The sequence below is a fragment of the Chelmon rostratus genome, chromosome 13, assembly GCF_017976325.1.
Source record: "Chelmon rostratus isolate fCheRos1 chromosome 13, fCheRos1.pri, whole genome shotgun sequence".
NCBI classification, from domain to species: domain Eukaryota; kingdom Metazoa; phylum Chordata; class Actinopteri; order Chaetodontiformes; family Chaetodontidae; genus Chelmon; species Chelmon rostratus.
The window spans coordinates 1,035,297-1,058,499 of record NC_055670.1 but is presented as its reverse complement, the minus strand read 5'-3'; the positions used below and the strand labels follow the sequence as shown (position 1 = coordinate 1,058,499).

General features: G+C 41.7%; 1 protein-coding gene across 1 annotated transcript in view; it reads right to left on the bottom strand.

The window, feature by feature from the left end:
• The window catches only part of kdm6a (lysine (K)-specific demethylase 6A), a 42,137-nt gene that overhangs the window by 6,258 nt on the left and 12,676 nt on the right, over nucleotides 1-23,203 (bottom strand). Inside the window, exons 6-18 of the mRNA XM_041951529.1 lie at nucleotides 20,044-20,164; nucleotides 15,239-15,293; nucleotides 14,791-14,825; nucleotides 12,426-12,519; nucleotides 11,191-11,317; nucleotides 8,203-8,301; nucleotides 7,642-7,861; nucleotides 7,105-7,245; nucleotides 5,852-5,944; nucleotides 4,745-4,822; nucleotides 3,914-4,021; nucleotides 3,364-3,747; nucleotides 1,084-1,970 (exon numbers count right to left, since the gene is read on the bottom strand). Of these exons, the coding sequence (XP_041807463.1) occupies nucleotides 1,084-1,970; nucleotides 3,364-3,747; nucleotides 3,914-4,021; nucleotides 4,745-4,822; nucleotides 5,852-5,944; nucleotides 7,105-7,245; nucleotides 7,642-7,861; nucleotides 8,203-8,301; nucleotides 11,191-11,317; nucleotides 12,426-12,519; nucleotides 14,791-14,825; nucleotides 15,239-15,293; nucleotides 20,044-20,164 (2,442 nt within the window). The remainder of the gene's footprint in view (nucleotides 1-1,083; nucleotides 1,971-3,363; nucleotides 3,748-3,913; nucleotides 4,022-4,744; nucleotides 4,823-5,851; nucleotides 5,945-7,104; nucleotides 7,246-7,641; nucleotides 7,862-8,202; nucleotides 8,302-11,190; nucleotides 11,318-12,425; nucleotides 12,520-14,790; nucleotides 14,826-15,238; nucleotides 15,294-20,043; nucleotides 20,165-23,203) is intronic.

Below are 23,203 nucleotides of genomic sequence, written 5' to 3'. Positions count from 1 at the left end.
TTCAAAGCATATACTTTTTGCTGCCATGAAGAAATTTGATTAATAATTTTGGAAAAATGAATGAAGGCTTAATTAATAAAACTAAACTGACCACCTCTCGTAGTCACAGTTTACATCCATGTCTATCCAGAGTCATATAATACATGTAGTGAAGGAATTTAATAAAAGGTATTCAGTGCATTTATTGGTGAAATGGAAGTTCTCAATATATTGACATGTACGATTCCAGTGAATAATTTCCAGTGAGACACATGCTGTCTTTACTTAGAGACTATTTTTACAGAGGGATACAGAGAACTGATAGAGAGCTTCATCACATGGAGCAACAACAATCACCTGAAGCTCAATATCAGCAGAACCAATCAGCTTGTGGTGACTACAATGACTCAAAATATGGATGTTGCTGAAAATAAGCTACAAACTCTAAAACATGGCTGCTTCACACATCTTCAACCTGGCAGCACAGTTGATCTATAGCACGGGTTCTCAAACGAGTTATGCAAAGGTCCACATCTGATTCACCCGAGGTCAGAGGTCCGAAATGACTGGCATTAACAAAATAACATGAAATCAGTTCATGTCAGAAGCCCTGATCTATACCAGCACCACAGGTTCAGAGTCGGTATCCAAGAATAGTGTCACCAATTCAGTATCTGACCAAATGTAAGTGTGTGTCATTGTGTTGAATTATGGCCAGAACATTATGGTGTCACATTAAAGCTGACCATGGACCTTTGGATAGAAAAATATGGAAATCATCACTTCCATATTTTTTTCTATTTGTGTGAAATTTTCTCACAATTAGCTTATGAATTCTTGAGTGAAACAAAAATGTGTTTTGTGAGATTTGAAGAAATTCCCCCAAGACTCTAATCTCATATAATCATTTTTTCTCTTTGACATAGGCTGTTATCTTAAGTTAGGATCAGGAAAACTGTCATGTTTGCTAAAAACTAAGGATAACTTACTCTATATATCAAATTCTACAAGTTTCTGACAGTAAAATAACTTCACAGCTGTGAAATGTTATTCCCTGTTGAGCACAGAAGTCTGACATTAACTGGTGCCATGAAGGTTTCTTACCTGCATGCTTTGAGCACTTCACTGGAGCTGGGGTAGATAGAAACGGAGGACCAGGGTGCCAGACCTGCAGGGACTGTGCATCTCTGAGCTCCTCCAGAGGGCTCCACCTTCAGTGGGCTCTGGGAGTCCTCCGGCCCCTTCCCATTGACTGTGGGTCCCTGGCTGTTCATATTGGACGGGCTGTTAAGGCAGGAGAGGCTGTTGGTGGTGTGGGGGTCTGTAGAGCGGGGAGAGGACGCAGCAGTGGCTAGAAGTGGCAAGGATGCCACAGACTTCTCTGACACTGACTTGGCGGCACTGTGGAGACCCGGATGGACGTTATTGATTTTCTCTGAGGAAGGCCCGCCGTGGTGACTGTAGTTATTGTTATCGTCATTACTGATAGCATTGGCTTTTCCCTTTAGCAAGGCTGAGAGCTGAGGATTGTCTGAACTGATCACACCGGAGGCAGGAGAGCTAGGCTGAGACAGGTTAGCAGAACTGTACGTTATCCGCGGCTGGATGTGATTAGTCAATCCCTGCGCGGGGGTGGTGCTGGGACTTAGGGGTGTCCCTGCGGAATGCCTGTTGGCGGTCTCTGAACCTGATGGCAAAGTGGCAGCTGCACCATTGCCGCCATTTTTGCCCCCTGAAGGCGTGGTGTCTTTGGTGTGGACCCCTGAGGTAGTAGCAGAGTGGGGAGGCGAGGACAAATGGTTGGGTGTGGTCTGGGGAGAGGTGGGGGATAAAGAGGAGGCTGAGGAGGAGGCAGTGCAGGGCCCAGAGCAATGTCCAACCTGATTCAAAATGCCAGAGGAAGAGAACGAGGTCTGAGGGGAGGAGGAGGAAGAGAAAGGTGGTTCTCCATTGGGACCTGCCAAATGTGAACCTGGACCTTTTTGAATCCCCTGGACAGAGAAGGAGACCAAAAAAATACATCAACTCTTTTAACAGCAAAAACAGGACCACAGGACACATCTATCACTTCATCCGAAAATACAGACACATGCAGATAACATCATCATCATGACAGGATATACTATTTCAGCTAGGGGTGCACGATAACTATCGGGCCGATAACAGGAAATTATGACGTTATTCCGATAAGTCCAAATGGCCTGCAGTGAATGCTGCATTCAAGTGATGTCGGCATAATCAGAAAACTCTCTCACTGGGAAAAATCAAGAATACCCCCTCATGCCAGAAAACAACTTGTTAACTCGGTCATAATTTTGCTAGTTGCTGACTTGAATTGATATTCGCAGTATTTTTTCCACATGTTACACATTAAAAATAGAAACTTGAACTTAAAAAGGCCGAAAGAACGACTGTCAAACAAGGGACTGGGGTGATTTATGCTACAACATGTATGCAGCATGCAGCACAGTGTGCTTACGAAAAACAGAGTTCAGACTTCTTCAGGGTTTCCTAAGAAGACTCTTCACTGGTTATTTGTAACAGATGTTCCTAGCGAGTTCCACGAGGAGGGAGAAATCGCACAAGCTTTAATACTTCAAACCTAGTCAGCCACCTGAAACATAACCATCGCTTCGACGGGGCTTGGAAAGCGTATGAGGATGCCCGGCCTGCTAAAGGTGCTAACATTAGCAAGCCAGCCACAAAGGATCTACACATCGGCGAGGCTTCCGAAAAATCCATGAAAGTTGCCAAAGATGACCCACAGGCTGGGGTTATTGAAGATTTAATCATGGACATGATGAAGCTTGACTTACTATGGAGTGCACTTTTTCAGTCTGTTTACATAGAAATGTTTGAATCTAACTTGTATCACTGCCTTCATTTTCTATGTATATTTATTTTTGGTAAACTTCTGGAATGCACTTTTTCAGTTTGTAATCCTGATGCATGTATTTGCATCAGTTCAAGGGGCTTTATTCTTTATATCAGTAAGTAATGCACCTTATTTAAATTGATGTGGGATATCAAATAGGTTTGTTTGATAGCTTTAAGAACATGTTTGAGAGGCTTGCCAGTAGTATTTCATTGGAAAAAATAAATCGCTCTTCATTTAAAGAGTCCACTGTTTTTGGTTTGGTTCATAGTATCGCTGTCATGATCTTAGGTATATGTGTGTGTTACTGGTTATTGGTATCGGCCTTTAGGATCTGAAAATGATCGGTTATCGGTATCAGTTTTAAAAACAGTAATCATTCATTCCTTATTTCAAAATAAAATACATAAACAAAGAATACTAAGCACATGAAGGCACAGACAGGCAAATATGAGGCCATATGAATGACAAAAAAAAGTCTGGAAACATTAAAAGAGCCTGAGGGATACCTGAGTGGTAGTGTTGCGTTGTTGGCTCCTCCAGGTCTCGTCTGTGTGACTGGGACTACTGGTAGTGCTGCTGGTGCTGGGGTGAATGGCGGCTGTGCAGTTGTGAGGTAGAGAGTTCTGCTGCGGGTAAGGCACGTTTCCGTTGCTCGCGCCACCACCTCCGAGTCCCAGGGCATGATTTTTGTCCAGGTGTCCCAGCAGCCCTGAAGGACTTGAAGAACCGGATCCATTGGCTGTGGCCTGGGAGACACATGGGGGCCGGATGGCTGTGTGATTGAGGGGGGAGGTGCGGGAGAGGCCTGCATTGTGGTGAGACAGCTCAGCCAAAGGACCATTGGGAAGGCCGGGCCGCGGCTGCCCACCCACTGATGCCTGTTGCCTCATCTGACACAGAGCAGAGAAGCAGAAAAGATAAACGGTAACGCCGACCAACAACTGAAGCTATCAATAACTGTCTGTGTGACTGCAGCCCAAGACAAACAGGGGCTTTACACAGATACTAAATTGCTTAGAATCGTAGTCCTGAATAATCAAGGTTGCATGTGGGTACCTGCTGCTGATGCTGCTGCATGAGAGAGAACTGGTTCTCGAGCTGTTCCAACATCTGCACCTGGGAGGGCTTGAGGTTTGCTCGGTTGGTCCGCAAGTGATCCAGGTGCTGCACATTTCACAACAGTGCTGTATTAATTCAGCAGCTCACAATGAGTTGTAATTAGAAAAGTTCAATAAAAATACTGCTTCGGAAAGAGACTTTTGCACAAGGAATTATTTTCATCTAAAAATGTCAAATGTTAACGTTACAACTTACATATCTGTAAACTTCATTTCATCATTTGCATTAATAGTGTTGGGAAAATTTTGATTTGTGAAGCAGCTCAAAAAAAGTTCTATTCTATAGTTAGGAATGAACTTGGTGTATACGGGTTAAGACACCAACCAACATCCCCAGTTCAAACCCAGCTAGGGACTTTTGCTTCGTCTCTCTTCCTCATTTCTTGCACTACCTAATAAAAGCATTTTTTTATCATCAAACTGGGCTCTTGACATATAAAGAAAACTCTGAAGTGATCTAGTATCTCGAGTATCAGCTTCTGAAACCACATCAGCACTATATTTTCTCATCAAAATTGAAATATATTAAGATGCATTTTTGGGTCGGTTTACATTAGCTACAGTTTAGCTATGGAGACTTATGTCCTTGGTGTACATCATAACCTATTAACACATGAATATGAATCCAGCTTCAGATGTGACAGCCTCATAAGAGCTTCAGAGCTGCATTGAGCAATTTTTTTCAATAAAAAATTTAAAATCTGTAGAAGGAAAGTTTTCAAAACCATTAATATTACACATACAAGTATGAACCTGAGACATTTCCTACCTGCAGCTTCTGTGGCGTTAGGTACCAGTTGGGGATCTGCTGTTGATTCGGGCTGCTTGCCCATGAGTCTGTAACACCCTGTAAATAAGACAGAAAAACTGTGAACCATGGCTCACCTTCTCAGCTGACCCTTCGCTAAGTCCTGTCCCCCTTAGTTACTGTGGCTATATGTGTCAAACTTTCCATTCTCTCACTGCAGACTTACCATCAGTTTTTTGCAACATTTGATTCCTTCAATCACTCTCACTTGTAAACAAAAGCAGACTTCTCATTTCTAGCAGATGACCAGTAGCAAGCCACTGTAAGCTAATGCTCATGCTTAAACTCTGCGAGCCTGCTGAGAAGTCTGTCTCCAGCTGACGCTTCCACGGGACACATCTGGATGCTACATATCCCAGGCTTAACTTCAGCATCTCACCAGCTGTTGATTCATGTCACATACATAATTTAGCTCATATTTGTTTCTGACTCAGACATACTCTTATGTCTTATTCATTTACACTATTTGGAGAAACTGTGTACTCAAGAAATGAAGATACTTTCGGTACCTGATTTAGGAAGTGATCGCAAATATATATAAAAACCCACATTTCAGCTGCCAATGAATGAGTCCTTATCTCAACAAGAAACTCCTCTTTGAGAAGAAAACAGCTCAGGAGTTACCTCCCGTAGTCGAGCCATTGGCCTACTGTTGGCTCCAGGAAATGCCAAACCTGAGACTTGATGGTGGGTCCACGGAATAGAGAGGAAGGAGTTAGAGAATAATCAGATTCTGCATGGATTTTTTTGGCTTGTTGCCGGTGGTTGGCAAGCTAATCAACGATCACTCACAAGACGGAATGGGTTTCTTCTTCCACTGGTGAGTAACATAAAGTATGTATGTATGACTTTTCTAAATTCATTAACTCTCTGTAGGACAGATGTGGCCCATGGGCCAGCAGGTGGTGAGTTAAGGGCTGGGTCCAGACTGACTAGCTACTTGGTTCGGATGTGGACTGAGGTCCGAAATGACTGACTGATCGATTGGACAGTCACTGTTCAGAAGAGGGGTTTAGCCAAAGGTCAACTGTCCAGCAAAATAATAATGTTGGTGTTTTTTTGCTGTACCTTAGCTGGGCTGGCAGTGCGTTTCCTCTTGGCTGGACTGGCCTGTGGATCTGTATGATTGCTGGCAGACTGGCCTTCTTCCCCCTTACAGGCCTAGAAAGCCAGCACAGAGACACAGCTTGTGAGGACATGCTTGACTAACATCATCAAAGTTCTCTTCAAGTAAACTACAGTTCAAAATAAACCCTAATGTAGTGCTTCAAAAAGGGGAAATGGTCAGAAATCCAAACCGTTTTGCACAGTGTCACTAGAAGGTGCACCCAGTACTACAATTACATGCACAACAATGTGAGCATTTAAATATTTATGTATGACAATACTCTGATTAGAATCTGGTTTGCGTTATGACCTTAATGTAACTGACAGAGGTTGATTAAGGTCCTAATCAGAGTATTCGTGCTGTGACGTGGGATAATGCGACATTAGTTGCAATAGTGGAGGGTTGTTTGGACATGCAGACCATATATTCTGGTCTTTTCAGAGTTTTCCCTGGTTGTCAACACTTTCTGAAAACTCTGTGAGGAGTTGCCACATCAGTAAGGTTTTCTATTACTCTCATTCCCCTATGTTTTGTGAGATCAAGCATGTGCTAATAATGAAAATGATGTTATTCATAGCCAAAAGAGGATGATGTCAATGTTTAAGATCGTAATAGACAAAATAGCATGAAAACACATTAGATGTGGAAAATAAGAGCATAAAACTGATGTGTTGATGATGAGTCAGCCCTCAGATCGAATGAACATAGCTGACGTTTGTCAACCTTAGTTTGACAAGTAAAAAATATTTGGCAATTTGAACTTAACTTTTCATGAGAAAAATTGAGACATATCAGTGCCAACATGACACAAAATACATGCTTTCATATTACTTAATATGCTGGGTCTATTCAAGCATGCATTTTCAGCCTTGCAGTTTACCATTTGTATTGCAATGACCACAAGATTTGTGCCTTCATTGCATTAAGGATAAGAGGTGTGGGAAACAATGAGTTCTTTGTACCTTTGCTTCATAATTTTAAGACTTATCGTGGCACAGAGTCACTCTGAATGTCAACTACACTCAAGTAATTACTTGATTACTTAATTAAGAAATTCTGTCCCTGCGCTAATTCCTTCAGACTGCATCCCGCAGAATTTTAGAAACAACATCTGAAAGGATCAGAAGAAGGCCACAGCTTTAATAATCCTCATAAATATATTGTTCAAGTAATTTCCAAGAGGCCGGAGTCTCTTGTATAAGCTGGATCTCACCTGCTGCGTCTGTGCAGTGTTCAAGGCCCCCTGCCTGGACGTGAGCTCAGCAGGAATGGGTAGGCTCCATGCCTCCTCAATACTAGGAAGCATTTTACTCTTATTCTGCAGACTACCTGGCTGTAGGTTACACAACTGAGCCTAGAAGAAATTATGTAAGACACAACTTTAGTGCTGAACTTTAGGCACTGTAAAGACTACTGCTTACTTAAGGGTGATGTTTTAGGTAACCATACTACACAGAAATAAAACAGAAATGTTCAATGCCATGAAGGTATGCTTTACAATTACAAGTGAGAAAAATGTGTTTAAACACACCAATATGAATCATTATTCATATATCAGTGGTCAGAAATCAAAATGAGAAAAGCACAATCTGCATTTTTAAAAGCTGATTGCTTTGCAATGCCTGGTAATAAACATGGCACTTCAGCACACGCACGCACACACACAAATACTACACAAAATACTCCACGACATCTAACAAACAGGACTGGTTGATGGACATTATCATTATCATCTGAAAGCCAGCCTTACCTGCAGCAGTTTGATGCGTTGTGTGAGTGCAGCAGTGTTGAGGCAGGCTTTGCTGCGTGTGGCATTGATGTAGCACTTGATAGCATCATGTGGCTGGCCGCAGGATTCATAGAGAGTGCCCAGATCCATCCAGGCGGCAGCATGGCTGTGGTCGAGTTGAACAGCACAGATGTAGGCCTGAAGTGCGTCCATAGGCTGGTTCTGTTGCTGGTAGAGCACCCTGAAGCCAGAGACACAGAGGGGAGATGAATTTCAGAATTTCAGTCCTTATCTTTTTGAGCATCCCAACTGTCAGAGTCCCAGAGAACATACCCCACCCTTCAAACATCAATCTATAGATCATTTCTCCTGCTGCTCTGTTATTACCCTCTTCCATGTCCTCTGTATCTCAAAGGGGCGTTTGCAGAGCCACTGCTGCCCACTCTTGAACAGATGAACTGTTATATACCAGCTATTCCCTCCCTTACAGATTACAGATTACTTACAGATGGAAGCATCCCTATGCTTGTGACCATTACCATGCCTCTCAGTATCTCAATATAATACAAGTTCTGTTTTTACCCTATGGAGCACCAGGTGTCAGCACTGGCCTCTGACTTATCAATGGACTGACGATAAGAGATGAAGGCATCCTGCACCTTCCCAATACTGGAGTAGCACCTGGAGGAGAGAAAAAACAGACAAAGAAAAAGAAAAAGGAATGAGATATTAGACAATAAGAGATGAAGAACTGCTCAGTGAGTAGAAATACAAAGCAGTTCAAGTACAGCAAACAGACACTTGTTGCACTGGCACCAATTCCAACTCGTTCAACAATTTTCCATCCAGTATCCCCTTAAAGCACTTGTGTTCCTTTTGCTACCCTTGTACACAAAAACCAAAGACTTGTAATACCCTATTTCAAGCTACTCAGATGAAACACTAAATGCGTCACATTATGAGCAACTGCAGGGCTGTACAGTGAGACAGAATTGTTGCATGTGCTTTGAAAACAATCAGTCTGTGCAATGAATGAAATGATGATACACCTTTGCAATGTGAGTGTCAGTGAGAGACAGCCTGAAATGATGCTTTAAAAAATATACATATACAGTCGTCCTCAAAATTATTCATACCATTGCTAATTCTTGTGATTTTTTTAATTTAGTGAAAAAGTATTACATTTTTTTAAAGTTTGTGTATCAGTTATATGTGAAGAACAATTGAATAATTGACAACAATATAAAATTTAAGAAAATATTCATTTCAGGGGTATTTTATTGATGGATTCACAAAACATGCCATGTTCAAAATTATTCATACCCCTGACAATATTTCAACAAAAATATACCAAATGTGGTAATCTTTGTCCAGTAGTTACTTTAAGGTGTCACAATAGAATAAAACCCTTTAACATTGTTGACCAAATGTTAAACACTGATTTAAAAACCAAAAAAAAAAAAAACATCCTTCCAGAAGAGTATAAATAGGGGAAAAGTGCTCAGGTCATTCTCAATTTCTGGTAGTCATGGTCAAGAAGAAGGAGCTCAGCGAGGACCTACGTCACCGTCTTGTATGTGCCTACAGTGAAGGAAAGGGTTATAAGGCCATTTCCAAGCAGTATGATGTCCCTGCGTCAACCGTCCAGAGCATCATCAACAAGCACAAGAGGTTCAAAACCTCAGTGAGCGTGGCAGAAAGCGTAAGGTGTCCTCTAAACTTGCCAGGAAAATCTGCGATCTGAGGTCAACAACAACCCACAGACCACAACCAAGGCCCTAATTGAAATGCTTGACCAGGCAGGGACACAGGTGTCACGGTCCACCATCGAGCGAGTTTTGCACAGAGGAGGTCTCCATGGACGTACACCTTGGAAGACGCCGTTGCTCAGGAAGAAACATTTGGAAGCTCGCCTGGCCTTTTCTAGACGTCATCTGAAGCATGATCCCAGCTTTTGGTCAACCATCGTGTGGTCTGACGAGACAAAGTTGGAGTTATTTGGCCATATGGATACTCAGTATGTCTGGAGAAAGAAAGGAGAAGCCTACAGACCGAAAGAACACTGTGCCCACTGTCAAGTATGGTGGTGGGAACATAATGCTATGGGGGTGTTTCTGGCACAGGGAATCTCGTCAAGGTCCAAGGAACCATGAAAAAGAAGGATAACATCAGGATCCTTGATGAAAATGTGAAGGAATCTGCTGAGAAACTCCAGCTTGGCAAGACAATGATCCTAAACACACTGCCAAGGTAGTGAAGAAATGGTTCAAAGACACTGATGTCAAAGTCCTAGAATGGCCAAGTCAAAGTCCTGACCTGAACCCCATTGAAAACTTGTGGCATCACTCGAAGGCCATGGTGATGGCCAAGGAAGAGTGGGCCAACATCCCACAGGAGACATGCAGGAAGCTTGTGGACACGTACAAGAATCGTCTAGAAGCAGTCATAAAGAACAAAGGCTATGCGATTGACTATTAAAGAAAGACAAAGGACAAGTGTATGAATTAATTTGAACATGGCATTTTTTGGGAAACCATCAATAAAATAACTCTGAAATAAACATTTTTTTGAATTTTGTATTGTTGTCATTCTTTCAATTGTTGGTCACTTATAACTGGTACACAAACTTAAAAAATTGCATTCATTTCATCACTAAATTAAAAAATCACAAGAATTAGCAAGGGTATGAATAATTTTGAGGACGACTGTATATGTATATTTTTTAAAGCATCATTTCAGGCTGTCTCTCACACGCATTGCAAAGGTGTATCACCATTTCATTCATTGCACAGACTGATTGTTTTCAAAGCACATGCAACAATTCTGTCTCACTGTACAGCCCTGCAGTTGCTCATAATGTGATGCTTTCAATTGCATTCATTTCATCACTAAATTAAAAAAATCACAACAATTAGCAAGGGTATGAATAATTTTGAGGACGGCTGTATATACTGTATATAGATACAGTATATAGACACACACACCTCGATATATGCAAAGGATATAGAGACAGACAGTCCTTGTTTTTAGTTGGAAGATCTCAGACTTTTTCTATTCAAATTCTAGGGAATGAGTTTGGAGATGGTTTATAGTGGACAAATGAACATTCTCCAGTGGACATTCAGGTTTTCATTCCAACCAAGGAGGAGCACACCAGGCTGAAATCAATTCATCAGCTGATCTCAGTCTTCAGCTGATAACTAAGTGATCCCTTGGTATTGATTGGTTGGCCTGGTGTGCTCCTCCTTGGTTGGAACGAAAACCAGCAGCCACACGGCCCTTTATGGAATCGGTTTGACATGCCTGCCCTAGCTGGACAAACCCAACTGAACAGCACAGGAACAAGAGAATTCTGTATCAAGTGCGTGCCTCCATGCACTTATTGGCCATTAATCAATACCAACAATATTCAACCAACAAAAAGATTATTATCACAGCGAACTTCCTCATGGCTTCTCGGTAAAGCAAACATTCTAATCAGGAGTCACAAAACGACCTGTGAGAGCACAGGTTAGAGGCTATCCCTACAAAATAATCAAGCTCAAAACCTCACACCCTTGTTTGTCTTACCTGCCGAGAAAGTACCAGGACTGACCAGAGTTTGGGTCTGCTTCTAAAGACTTCTGCAGACACTGGATGGCATAGCTGTCCTTGGTGCCTTTATCCCCCAGCTGCTCCACCGTGTGATGCATCCAGCCTGCAAGAACAGAGGCAACAGATCAGGTGTGAGTTTTCAAGATTCAGCTAAAACACCTCCAACAAAGCCAGCTCACTTTGCTCTTGCTCTTAAGGTAGCACAAGGGTACCAATAAACAGGCATTAGATGCAACAGTACAATCTGAGCAGTGTGGGGAAGAATCATATAAAGCAGGTTACCTGAATGCACAAAGGGATTACACCCACAACAAAACAAATGGCTTGTCCTACCAAAGCGCTGTAATCAAAGAGGAAGGGCAAAAACAGGCAGACAAAGAGGGGAGGGGTAGACACACAAACCCACCCACACACTTTACAAACGACTCCTCCCTGCTACAGACAGACAGACAGACAGACAGATCTGCCTGGCTCCTCGCCTATACACCTGTGGCAAGCTTCATAGGTCACCATAACAACCTCAGCAGGCTAGACTGGAAATGGTTTTTACAACTGTGTGTGTATGTGTGTGAGTGTGTGTTGGGGGGGCAATGGTGACTCAGTGAGAAACCATTCAGATTGTAACTGCAGTATTACTTAATTGCACTATTTAATTTAACCATCCCATCATAGTCAGACAAGATAGACAAAACAGATTCTCTGATTTAATTTGTCGTTCCTCCCTACTGCCTCTGACCCACATCATCAGTGCAATCAGATTCCTTGTAGTCCTAGTATAGTGTCATATACCACCACGCGTCACGCACTAATCATCAAATGATTTCACAATAGCTGTTTTTCCTAAATAAACATTGCAGTAAAACTTGAAGTGTGTGAAATGGAAATCCAAACTCAGATATTCTCTCCAATCACTGCGGTGTGACACAGAGACAGAGAAATCTGTTTCTGTAGCATGATATTCATTAGCAAAATAGTTTCCTCAATGAATTCTAATCATCATGCACCTCAATGCACCCACACAACATCATTTAGCATTTGAGTACATGTGCGTGTCCATTCCCTGTGTGGGGGAAGGGAACAAGAGGAAACAATGTTCCACCGCAACACGCACACTCAAACCAGCGCTTTGAAAGTAGCAGTAAAATATTTGTGGGAAAAACTTCATTGAACAAAATGACGGGCAAAAGAAAAAACATCTCCAGAGCACTCACCTAGTTGTTGCAGTGTGGTCGCCTTCACCTGTGCAGGAAGATTTTCCGTCTGCAACAGACTTTCATACGCCTCTTTCGCCGCTCTGTATTTCTTCTGCCAGCAGAATGAGAAGAGGAGGACAACGAAGAGAGAGAGAGAGAGACAGAGAGGTTGTTTAAGCCAGACAGGAGGATAATTCTGTTTTATGGTTCTATCTGGACAGACACAAAGAGTCTTCAGACCTCTTCACACTCGTTATGACCACACACACACACACACACACACACACACACACACACACACACACACACACACACACACACACACGGGGGAGGGTCAGCGTGGAAGAGGACAGGCCAGACTCAACACGTCTGGCAGCTTTAAGTTTGTGTGTGTCTATGCGTAGGTTTCCGTCCGTCGCAGTGCATGCTTTGTATTTTAGGAAATCGGAGCTGCCTGGTCTGACATTAGTCCAACGTGTGTTTTGACATGGCAACCTTAGTGACCTTGAGTCTGAACCCACATGTAGAGGCAGAATGTTCTCTTATCAGCTAAAGCACAGTCTTCTTAAGAGCAGCCCCGCCCCCACCTCCACAGACCCTAAAACTCCAAATGTTCACACACACGCACACACCTCTTCCTGTCTGCTCACAATAAAGACATCTCAGGGTAAACACTGAGGCTTGAGGCACATAAATGATCAAGGCTCTTAGTGGTTCTTTCCTTCAACTGACAATTCACTGAAAAGAGTGTAGAAAATCATCTGTCAATTGGGCTTTATGTTCAGACTGAAATATTTCTTTGGTTATTCTTCTGTCTGTGTGATTCTATATGTTGTAGATTCATACTGAAGACAGCGAACTATGAAGGAACCCACATGAAATGATGTAGTAAACTAAAAGGTTCTTTCATTGAAGTGGCCACCTTTTGCTTTGAAGACAGCTTTGCACACTCTTGGCACTCTCTCAATCAGCTTCATGAGTCTTTAGACTTCATGAGTCTAAATAAATAAAGAAAACCACTGAGTGAGGAGGTCTGTCCAAACTTTTGACTGGTAGTGTATATTTAGACATACAGACACACATGAGCACACAAGAGCTGCCTCAAATATCCAATCACCTAATCAGAGGACTACAGAGTTTGACTGATGATCAAAAGCACTCAAAGCATGAGTCACTAGTCAGAAATTAGCATTAAAAACATTAGAAAAATACAAAATGAGTCAATATAACAATACCAATATATCAACATCCACGTAAGTTGAACGCTCTCCAAAGGCTAAATAAATTAAAATGAAAGAATTCAAGAGCTAACATACTGAGAGATCACAAATCTTAGTGTTATCGAGCAGATTCATTTCTATAAACGCAATGTCAAATGGGAAGGTAAATAGAGACAGGACTGTCACAGTAAAACAAAAATGTAATTTTACATTATTCAGTCACTGCCAACAAGCCGGTGGCAGAACATCTGTCACATCATCTATATACAAGCATTTCACTTGATCAACACCCAACTAAAAGGCTGAGAACAGGACAATTCTTCCTGTGTGTAAACAGATCAACATGCAGCTCCTAAGTCCTCTTGCTGAAGTCAAAGGAGACATTTAAGGGTTAAAGATGAAAAGTGCAGGCCTACATGACGTCAAGCTTTTGTGAATGACGCTACTGTCCATGCTCCTCAGAATCACAGGGCACTAAATGAATGGGATATAAGTAAGAAGGATAATATCCTCTGTGTAATCCATTCTGCGTTTTCAACTATCCTGGTCCATTGTCTGCAGGATTAAAAACTGCGTAAGTGACCATTATTTCTGGTACATTATGGCATATTGCTGCAAAACAAGAAAAGGAGCGGTAGTCTAATCCAGTGACTGCAGTCAACAGAGAGACTGACTGTTTACTGCTTGGTCAACACAGGGAAGGAAGAGCCCATGTACTTGAGAGAGAGAGTGTGTGTGCTTCTTTTTCCGTATTTCTTGGGGTCTAAATAAAAGAAGTCAACGTTGTGGGGTCTGACAACTCTGTGGGACCAAAATGCCAAACTCCATTAAATAAATCATTAAAATCTAGGGTGGAGACTTGAGTTAAGGTTAGGCAAGTAATGGTTAAGGTAAGTCTGCAGGGAATGAATGTAGGCATATGTCCACACAAGCTATGGAAACAAACGACAAATGATTTACAATTTATTTGATTTCCACAGGGCCATGGGAATTTTAAAGTTACCATGAAAGCTATGGGAATAAAACCCTTCTGCTCAAAAGCATTAAACCAACCAAACAAACAAAAGAATATCATGAAGCCTACAACTCGTTTTAACCTCCAGAGCTTCCAGAACATTAAACTGACATGAATTTTGAAACATAAATTGTAACAGATTACTTACCTGGATCTCATATAAATGAGCAATGTGGAACTGAACTGAGGAAAAGAGCAGAGGAAAGAAGAATAAGGGTTTACTTCATTATATTACAATCATATACCACAAATTGCCCCCATCCACTTCAGTGGACAGTATGGAGCACAAATAGGAGTGGGGGTGGGACAGTTTCCCCAGAGTCTACATGTAATCTGACATCACAGCGTGTATGTGCAATGTGCTTGCAAGCACTTCCAGTTCTCTGTGCTGTCTCCTAGGCAACCCCAGTCTTGGGCAGAGTCAGCAGGGAAACGGCAGCAGAGAGGAAAAATTGCTTTGTAGAAATATTTCTGTGCCCTTTCCGTATGTGCTATCTACCAATGACAAGCTGGTACATCTAATAAAATATTACATTACACAGCAGGCTATGGCTGGTTCCCATGTGGCCTCTGGTAATCATAACAATACTACTTACTTTCAGCTTTTGACAAAGTGCAGAGATTGGAGTCGATCAAAGCCAGCTGAAAATGCTGCAGAGAATGAAAGAGACATTTTATTAACAACAGACATACATAAACTTTTACATGATCAAAAGTCTGCACATTCACGTCACAAATACAGAAAGTGATAAAAAACATGCATCGCATAATTAAAACAGGCAACAGTAACACTCAGCATAAAGTACTGGATTGCATATACGTCTTGATGCTTTCCAGGAAATCACTGAGAATTTTATATTCTCTGCTATCATATCTTCTTTACTGAATTCCCCAACAGATCCGCAACAAACCATGAATGAATCCTGTTCACTGCAACATGAGAGGACAGTAATAGCTGGAGGGGCTGAACCAGAGATATTCTCGTCTCTGGATCACTCTTGTTGCTCCAACCTTGACTCTTTCCTTGTGCCCAACCAGAGTACAAAGTCTTTAAAATGAGAGTAATACTCAGGAGTTATAATGGGGTCCTGTTCCATTCATCTGAAGCTAAGAGACAACATGGCTAAGTAAGGAAGTTATCTGCAGAGGCTTAGCCTGGCTGCCAAGGCGTGGCACGCTGCCGGCCAGTATCTCCATCCTGGGTGATTGAACAGATTAGCTTATATATATGTATATTATACAGCTACAAAGGCAACGCTATGGACTGTCACTTCTGGCTTTGTCCTGATCACCAGAGGACTTCCATACAACTCCATTACTTCCCTCTATGTTGACATGTTGGCAAGCCACTATTATTTTGAGCTTATACTTTCTGGAAGTCATATGTACGGTACTGCTTCAGGGTATCACAACTGTGCAGAGCAAACTTAGGCGCCTTACACCTGGTGGTACGAATATCTGAGCTGAGCAAATTTCACACGTGGAAAAGGGAGTACTCAGGCGCCAATAGGTGGCTTCAAGGTGAGAGGCTTCACTGCAGTTACTAAGCTGCACAATGACCAAATGCAGTCACACAGAGCTTCACATATTTAAAAAGGCACCACTTGGTGTCTTTATGTGAGTCAGAAAAAACTCACAGCTCTTGAACATGAGAACCTCCTGAAACCAGGAACAGTTAGCGAACAGACTGTACTGCTGGTGTTGCTGTACTCCACTGGTCAGCTGTAATGGATTTCATAGAAGAAAAACAGAAATGCTGTAACCTTAAAGGCAAATGTCAGTGTCTGTCATCTCAGCTGAGAAAAAGGATAGCTGTTACCCACAAACACACACATCCAAAGGAGAAGACTGTAGCCTTGCAGCAGCAGCTTTCCAGACGGTCAATGTCAGACAGATAAAAATTAAGAACTGTCCAGCTGGGTCTCTTTGTGTGCTTCACCCAGGGCCAGTGGAGCTTCATGCACTTACATGTGTGCACACACAGAAAAACACAGGACTCTGCTAAGAATAAACTCCTTCTACGCAGAGCTATGAGCTACAAGACATCAGACACACTCATAACAGCCAGATGCCTTAATATTAGAGAATGTACTCAAACACACACACAGAAATGCGTTACCTAGATTTCTGGTACATCACACTCCTCTTGGAACCCCCATTGCATCCTCCTGTAGATCTCCCCCTCTGTCTCTTCTTTCCTTCCCTTCCTTCTCTTTCACACTTGCTCTACCAACAGGCAGATAATGCAGCAGGATTGTCAGCTTGGCATTCCACCTCCCTCCCCATGTCTCGCCTTCCTCACTCTCTCTCCACCTCACTGCTATCATCCTTTCTCTCTCTCTCTCTCTCTCTCCCTCCCCCTCGTTCCCCCTCTTCTATCCCGGTGTCACTGATTACTATTCAGCAGACGGCTGCAGTAGAGAGTGCAGAGAGATGACACACAATACCTCAAAGCTGGAATAGGCAGCACACAGAACCTCTCCTTGTCTCCCCCTCCCTCTATCTCACCTCCTTTCTCAGCTCAAAGCTCCTCTCTATGGCTACATGGCTCTACACCTTACCAATAAACAGCGTAGAAACACTCTGCCATTCTCATTCTCCCCTTCTCTCGTTGGCTAAATTAGCAGCCAATGATGGAAAGAAGTTAGTGTGAGTGTCCACATATACCCTGGGATGGCTGGCTCCTAATTAGGTTACAACATATTAAAAAAAAAATCTTTCGAGTTCCTCTTATCCATTGTGCTCATGGGAGAGGGGGATGAACATGATTCCTTCATAAAAACCTGTCTCTACATTCCCTCCTTCTCCACACAGATCATCTGCAGAAAACACTTTCCTGTTTCCCTTCTCTCTCTACCTTTATTTAATCTCTGCTCCACTAAACATGCAACCACCCCACCCTGTACATAACTGGTGCAGTCGTGTGTGTGTGTGTGTGTGTGTGTGTGTGTGTGTGTGTGTGTGTGTGTGTGTGTGTGTGTGTGTGTGTGTTGCTGGCATTGAGCCAGGACTACTGCTGGTCCCGCACTTTAAAATAATTGGGCAGATTTTGGGTCCAATTCTCCTCTCCCAACGATTGCGGGGGTTTTCATGATTCAAGGTTGGGCTGCACAGTTTATCTGCCCAAATGATCCTGTTGAGTGAGGGGTTTATAGTACGGCTGTCAAAATTGGCCAAAAATGATGTTTGAATATTTCCTCTCTAAAAACACATGGGTTCAAACCATGTATCTATCAAATATCTACTTTTGTGCATTACGTCCATAGGAGGGAGGGAAAGTCAATACAACGAGAGACATGCTAATTGTACATTATTTCAGCCTTTAAAAAGATCTATATGCCTACAAATAGACAAATAAGTTAATGTCCCATTCTGTGCGCTCGTTTCAGCCTAACCTACATTACATTTTCAATCAATGCAGTGACGCTGTTTGCGCCAGTTGGTGCCAGTGTCCAAACATCCAGGACAAACAAATTATGGACCCTATTTTCCTGTGTTTTTTATGTGCAAATGACTAATTGGGGCAAAACATTTTTGAATTTTTTTCAGTATTGAACAAGAGCGCAGCAGCCGTCAGCCACGAAACACACTGCAATTTAATCCCTCCTAGCATTTGCATGTCCATGTACTACAAGTGTTTCTGCCACTGACAGGCTCAGAGTGTTATAAGTGTCTGACGACATTATGGAAAGGTTAAAGAGTGAGATCCATTCTGTTTAACCATATAGAGCTGTTCTATCGCTTTCGCCAAAGCCACCAGACTCCATTCATAAAAACAGTGATTGTATCATCCTATACACCAATACCATATTCCATATTCCAATACCTTGTGTGTTCTAAAGAGCAGGGGAGACAGCGTGTGAAGCAGGAATATTTTCACATCTACATAGAATTAAATATGTCAGACTTCAACATTTTGTTAGTACAAACATCAATTGTGCGGATTCCTACAGTCCTCCAACTAACAAAATCGTCTGATGTGTGCATCCTTACGAGAAAAACATTACAAATCGGTAAAATCTGTGGTTGTGTTTGGGGTCTCTCAGGTTTAAATTAAGATTTGAAATCCTGCATTGTACACCAGGCATAAGAGAGAGGGATGCAGCAAAGCCTGAGTGAGGACAGGCCTACTTAGCTCAATAGCGTAACACTACAAGCATGAACACACATAGATGTCCTATATACATAGTGCACCATGTCCTAGACACTGCACGATAATGAATGTAATTGTAAATTGGTAGACAAACTATGAACACTTGTTAAATGCAATCCATTGGAACAGATTTGTAAATATTCAGCTTTCTTGTAGGAACTGTGTCAGCGAATTAACACTGAATTATAATAAAAACATACTCCTTTACTGAAATACCATAATTAGAGAATTAACAGGGATTATTCCATTAATCTCAAAGCCTCTAAGTTTAAAGTAACAACGCTCTGCAAGGCTCAATGGTGTGCAAATGCACTAAAATGCATATTAAAAACCCCTGTGACAGAGTGTCTAGAGTATGACAAAGGCCAGGATCAGATGGCAGTCAGTGTCTAAAGGGAACCAGGACCCACAACAATGGATCCATAGGCTCCAGACAGAAAACTCTTTGTTACTGCCTGGACATCTACAGCCCACACGTGCCAGGAGAGAGAAGACAGGCTTTAGCTCAGACAGACGGGACAGATGATCCACCAGTCTTTGCTAATCTGACAAGTAGGAAGATCACATCTATGTAGGCAGGAAGAAGGCTTCTATGACTATGCATCAGGTACACAATACAGCTGGCATGAATGGAAAATGATTCCACTCTGTTAATGTGGTTCAGTATTATTGGATGACCAGGCTGAAGCATTAAACAAGGAGAAGCCATACACATTCCATGTTGGCAGGTCAGATTTTACATTTTGTAAAACTAAGTCTGGAGTAGTAAAAAGTCAGATTCTTTGACATAAATAGCTATTTCAGAGAAAATTATTTCTTACAATAATTCTGTCCACAATGACAGCATGTTACTGCATTTTTCACTTTGTGTACATTTATCTTGAAAATGTCCATCTACAGTCAATGTTCTGATAAAATGACATTTTCGATTCCTATAACTTTTGTGGAAACTTAAATAAAAGTGTGACTGAGATTTTTCCGGAATGTACTACATTTTAAAAGACTACAATTATCTTAGAGCGTTTTTTCGTATCCCTCATCGATGAAGTTAAAGCAATTCAATCCAAACATATTTTGAAAGATCAGTGAAGTTGTGCTTAATTTATAATACATTTGTTGCAAAGAACAAATCACTACAAACCTAGCATTGTAATTCACACGACTAAACATATTCTACAATGAGAGGATGCACTAAAAGTCATCAGGCCCTGCTCGACCTGAACCAAAATCAACATCATCTAGATTTACCTTTAAGCTTGACTCGTAGTCTGTGTTGACTTTGAACATGAGCCCCAGTCTCAGATGAATCTCTTTAGCTCTTGAGAAACTGGGGTCAATGTAAAGCACCTCCTGGAACGCCTTAATTGCCCTGGGAAAAAAGGAGAGAAAACACAGAAACAGAGTGTTAAATAGTGTAGTAAGTGTTTAAAAAAACGGGAATGTGTACACGTATTAAAGACTAATGGCAAATCTGAAAATAATCAATCTTGTCACAGTAATTTTGCATCTTATTGTTCCTATTGTTCTTATTTGCACCTCCATTTGCTGTTTGAGCTGCCAGATTAGTCGACCATCAAAACCACTTGTTGACACATTGCATCATATAGACGAAACACTGTGCAGTGTGGAAACATGGCACTACAACCCAATACCTGACGACAGAAGATTTGCTTGAACAATCATTCAACGAAATAGAATTTAAGATATTTATTGAATTTCATATCACGCTAACAGCATAAGTCATGGTACGTGCAGAGCGTCCAGAGGGAGGAGGAGACTTGTCCATAATGATGGCTGCCTTAGTGGTGACATCAAAACTGCATTGCAAACTGTATTCAGACATATCTGCAATCAATGAAAGAGTGGAAAACAATATACAGGCAAGCAGAAAAGGAGTACAAAGCAGTTACACTTCAAGTAATGCCATCAACATGCCCACTGGCTCACTGTGCAGCAGGGTAGCAGTGCATACACTGTGAGTGTGTAAATACAGTTTAAGGGATAGCTCCAGCAGTGGAAACAGTTATTTCCACATCTCTACCAGTGGACACACACGTCATGCAGAACTTTCTTGCTGCTTGATACAAAAGGAAAAGTATGTAATTTACATTATTCACTCTGATTTGAGGTTTCTTCAATAGAGTTGTTTGGTTTTTTACTATTCTATTTATAAAACATGCAGTTTGTTGCTAGTGAGTGATATTAAAGCTCTGCGTGCACAGTGAGATGAGTGAGAAAGGTAATATTTTGGGTCCAGAAAGGCTGATGCTGACCACAAACAGGTACATTGTCAGAAGTGCCTTATAATGGCTAAAGCTGTTTTAGTTAACAACCTGCACTGAAATAAAACAGTTTTCTTACGTTTAATTGGTTTCATAAATGTTAGTTTCATAGGATATTTATTGTTAAAGGCACACTCAATCCAAACTGAAGGCTGGGAAAGGATGAAAGATACAGATAGCATGAGCTCTGCATGCCAGGACTGAAAACCAATGGCATTAATGGAAATGATGACAAATGATGCACAAAGTGTAAAAGTGAGCGAGAGAGAAGTGTAATAAAAGTCAAAGGGGAAATAACAGATCATGAAATGAAAAATCTTCCTCATGAGAAAGTTGCTTGTGTCCCCTTGTTGTTCAGACCTACAATCGACACAGATTTCAGACTAGATGGTGAATTTGAAAACAAAATGATACACTTGGGAGTACTACACTTGAGTTTAATCTGTTATCTGTCTTCACTCTGATGTGAAACTACAGTGACATTGTGATATATCAGATCAGTCCAATCAGCTGCAGCACCCAATCAATAACTGACCCAATAAGTGGGTGTGTCTGATGGTAAAAGACTTCTGTGACGGCTCAAGGCTCGGGGACGGGCTGCAGGATGTTAGATCTGGACTATTTCACGTTTCAAAAAGGTCAAATAAGAGACTTGAGATGTATCCATTAACCAGACAAGAGCCAACAGTTTGGTCAACTGGAACTAACATTGATTAGCTACAGCTGACTAAATGTGTGAGTGACAGCTATCATTGTCTGAAATAATGAAATTGTGGCTTTTGCAACCCAGTGACATTCAGAGAAGAAAAGCTTCACAGTGATGTCCAGTATTTGGTCTACGCCTGCAAGGTTGGCTTCAGAAGTGTACTATATGGTAGACAACACAATAATAACTAATAAAAGAATACACTTTAAATTCCTCTCTTAACTACACTGAAAGAAAGTAGTATTACTACAAAGACAAGAGCATAAAAAATCTAAACGAAAACGAGTGTTTTGTCCTCTCGAAACAAATTATAAGTAATGTCTGGTAAATGCTCCATATTTTGCCGCTCAAATCAGCTGGCAATTTGTTATTGAGCTTGGTACATTAACGGTTTGCCCCTTTAGCCAATGACTGTTAGTAATTTCTGGGCAGGCGGTCGTCTATCACAAAATAAATGCAGCTGAATTTTGGTGATTGACCAGAATCAAGATCAATCAGAATTAAGTATTGTTGAGTGCCGTGCTCTAAAACTTTATATTTCTTAGGGTGAAGCTAGGGGTGCATGATAACTATTGGGCCGATAACAGGAAATTATGATGTCATTCTGATAAGTCCAATATCATGACGAATAGCCCCCATAACATATATACTGTATTTTTGTCAGCACAGCAGTGCCTCGCTCCCACTATGAGACCCGAATGGCCTGCAGTGAATGCTCTGATTATGCTGATGTCACTTGACACTTGAGAGCATTCACGTGACATCGGCATAATCAGAAAACTCTCTCACTGGGAAAAATAATCAAGAATACCCCCTCATGCCAGAAAACAACTCGATAACTCGGTGATAATTTTGCTAGTTGCTGACTTGAATTGATATTCGCAGTATTTTCTCCACATGTTACACATTAAAAATAGAAACATGAACTTGAAAAGGCCGAAAGAACGACTAGCAAACGAGGGACTGGGGTGATTTACGCTACAACATGTATGCAGCATGCGGCACAGCGTGCTTACGAAAACACTTACTTCAAACCTGGTCAGCCACCTGAAACATAACCATCGCTTCGACGGGGCTTGGAAAGCGTATGAGGACGCCCGGCCTGCTAAAGGTGCTAACATTAGCAAGCCAGCCACAAAGGATCTACACATCGGCGAGGCTTCCGAAAAATCCATGAAATTTGCCAAAGATGACCCACAGGCTGAGGTTATGTTTGCTTGCAGTTTAAGAACAGAAACCCAGGTTCTTCAGTTGGGATGTTAAAATAAGTGGTACACAGACCAAAATAACGTTCCATTGTGCAACTTACTAAACCGAATAAATCAAGCTCAACAGGCATAAAGGTAGCAGGCAAAGACGGATAATGCCAGGCCAGCTGCTATAGTTTGACATTTTGGAAAGTCCTCACTTCTGTTACATT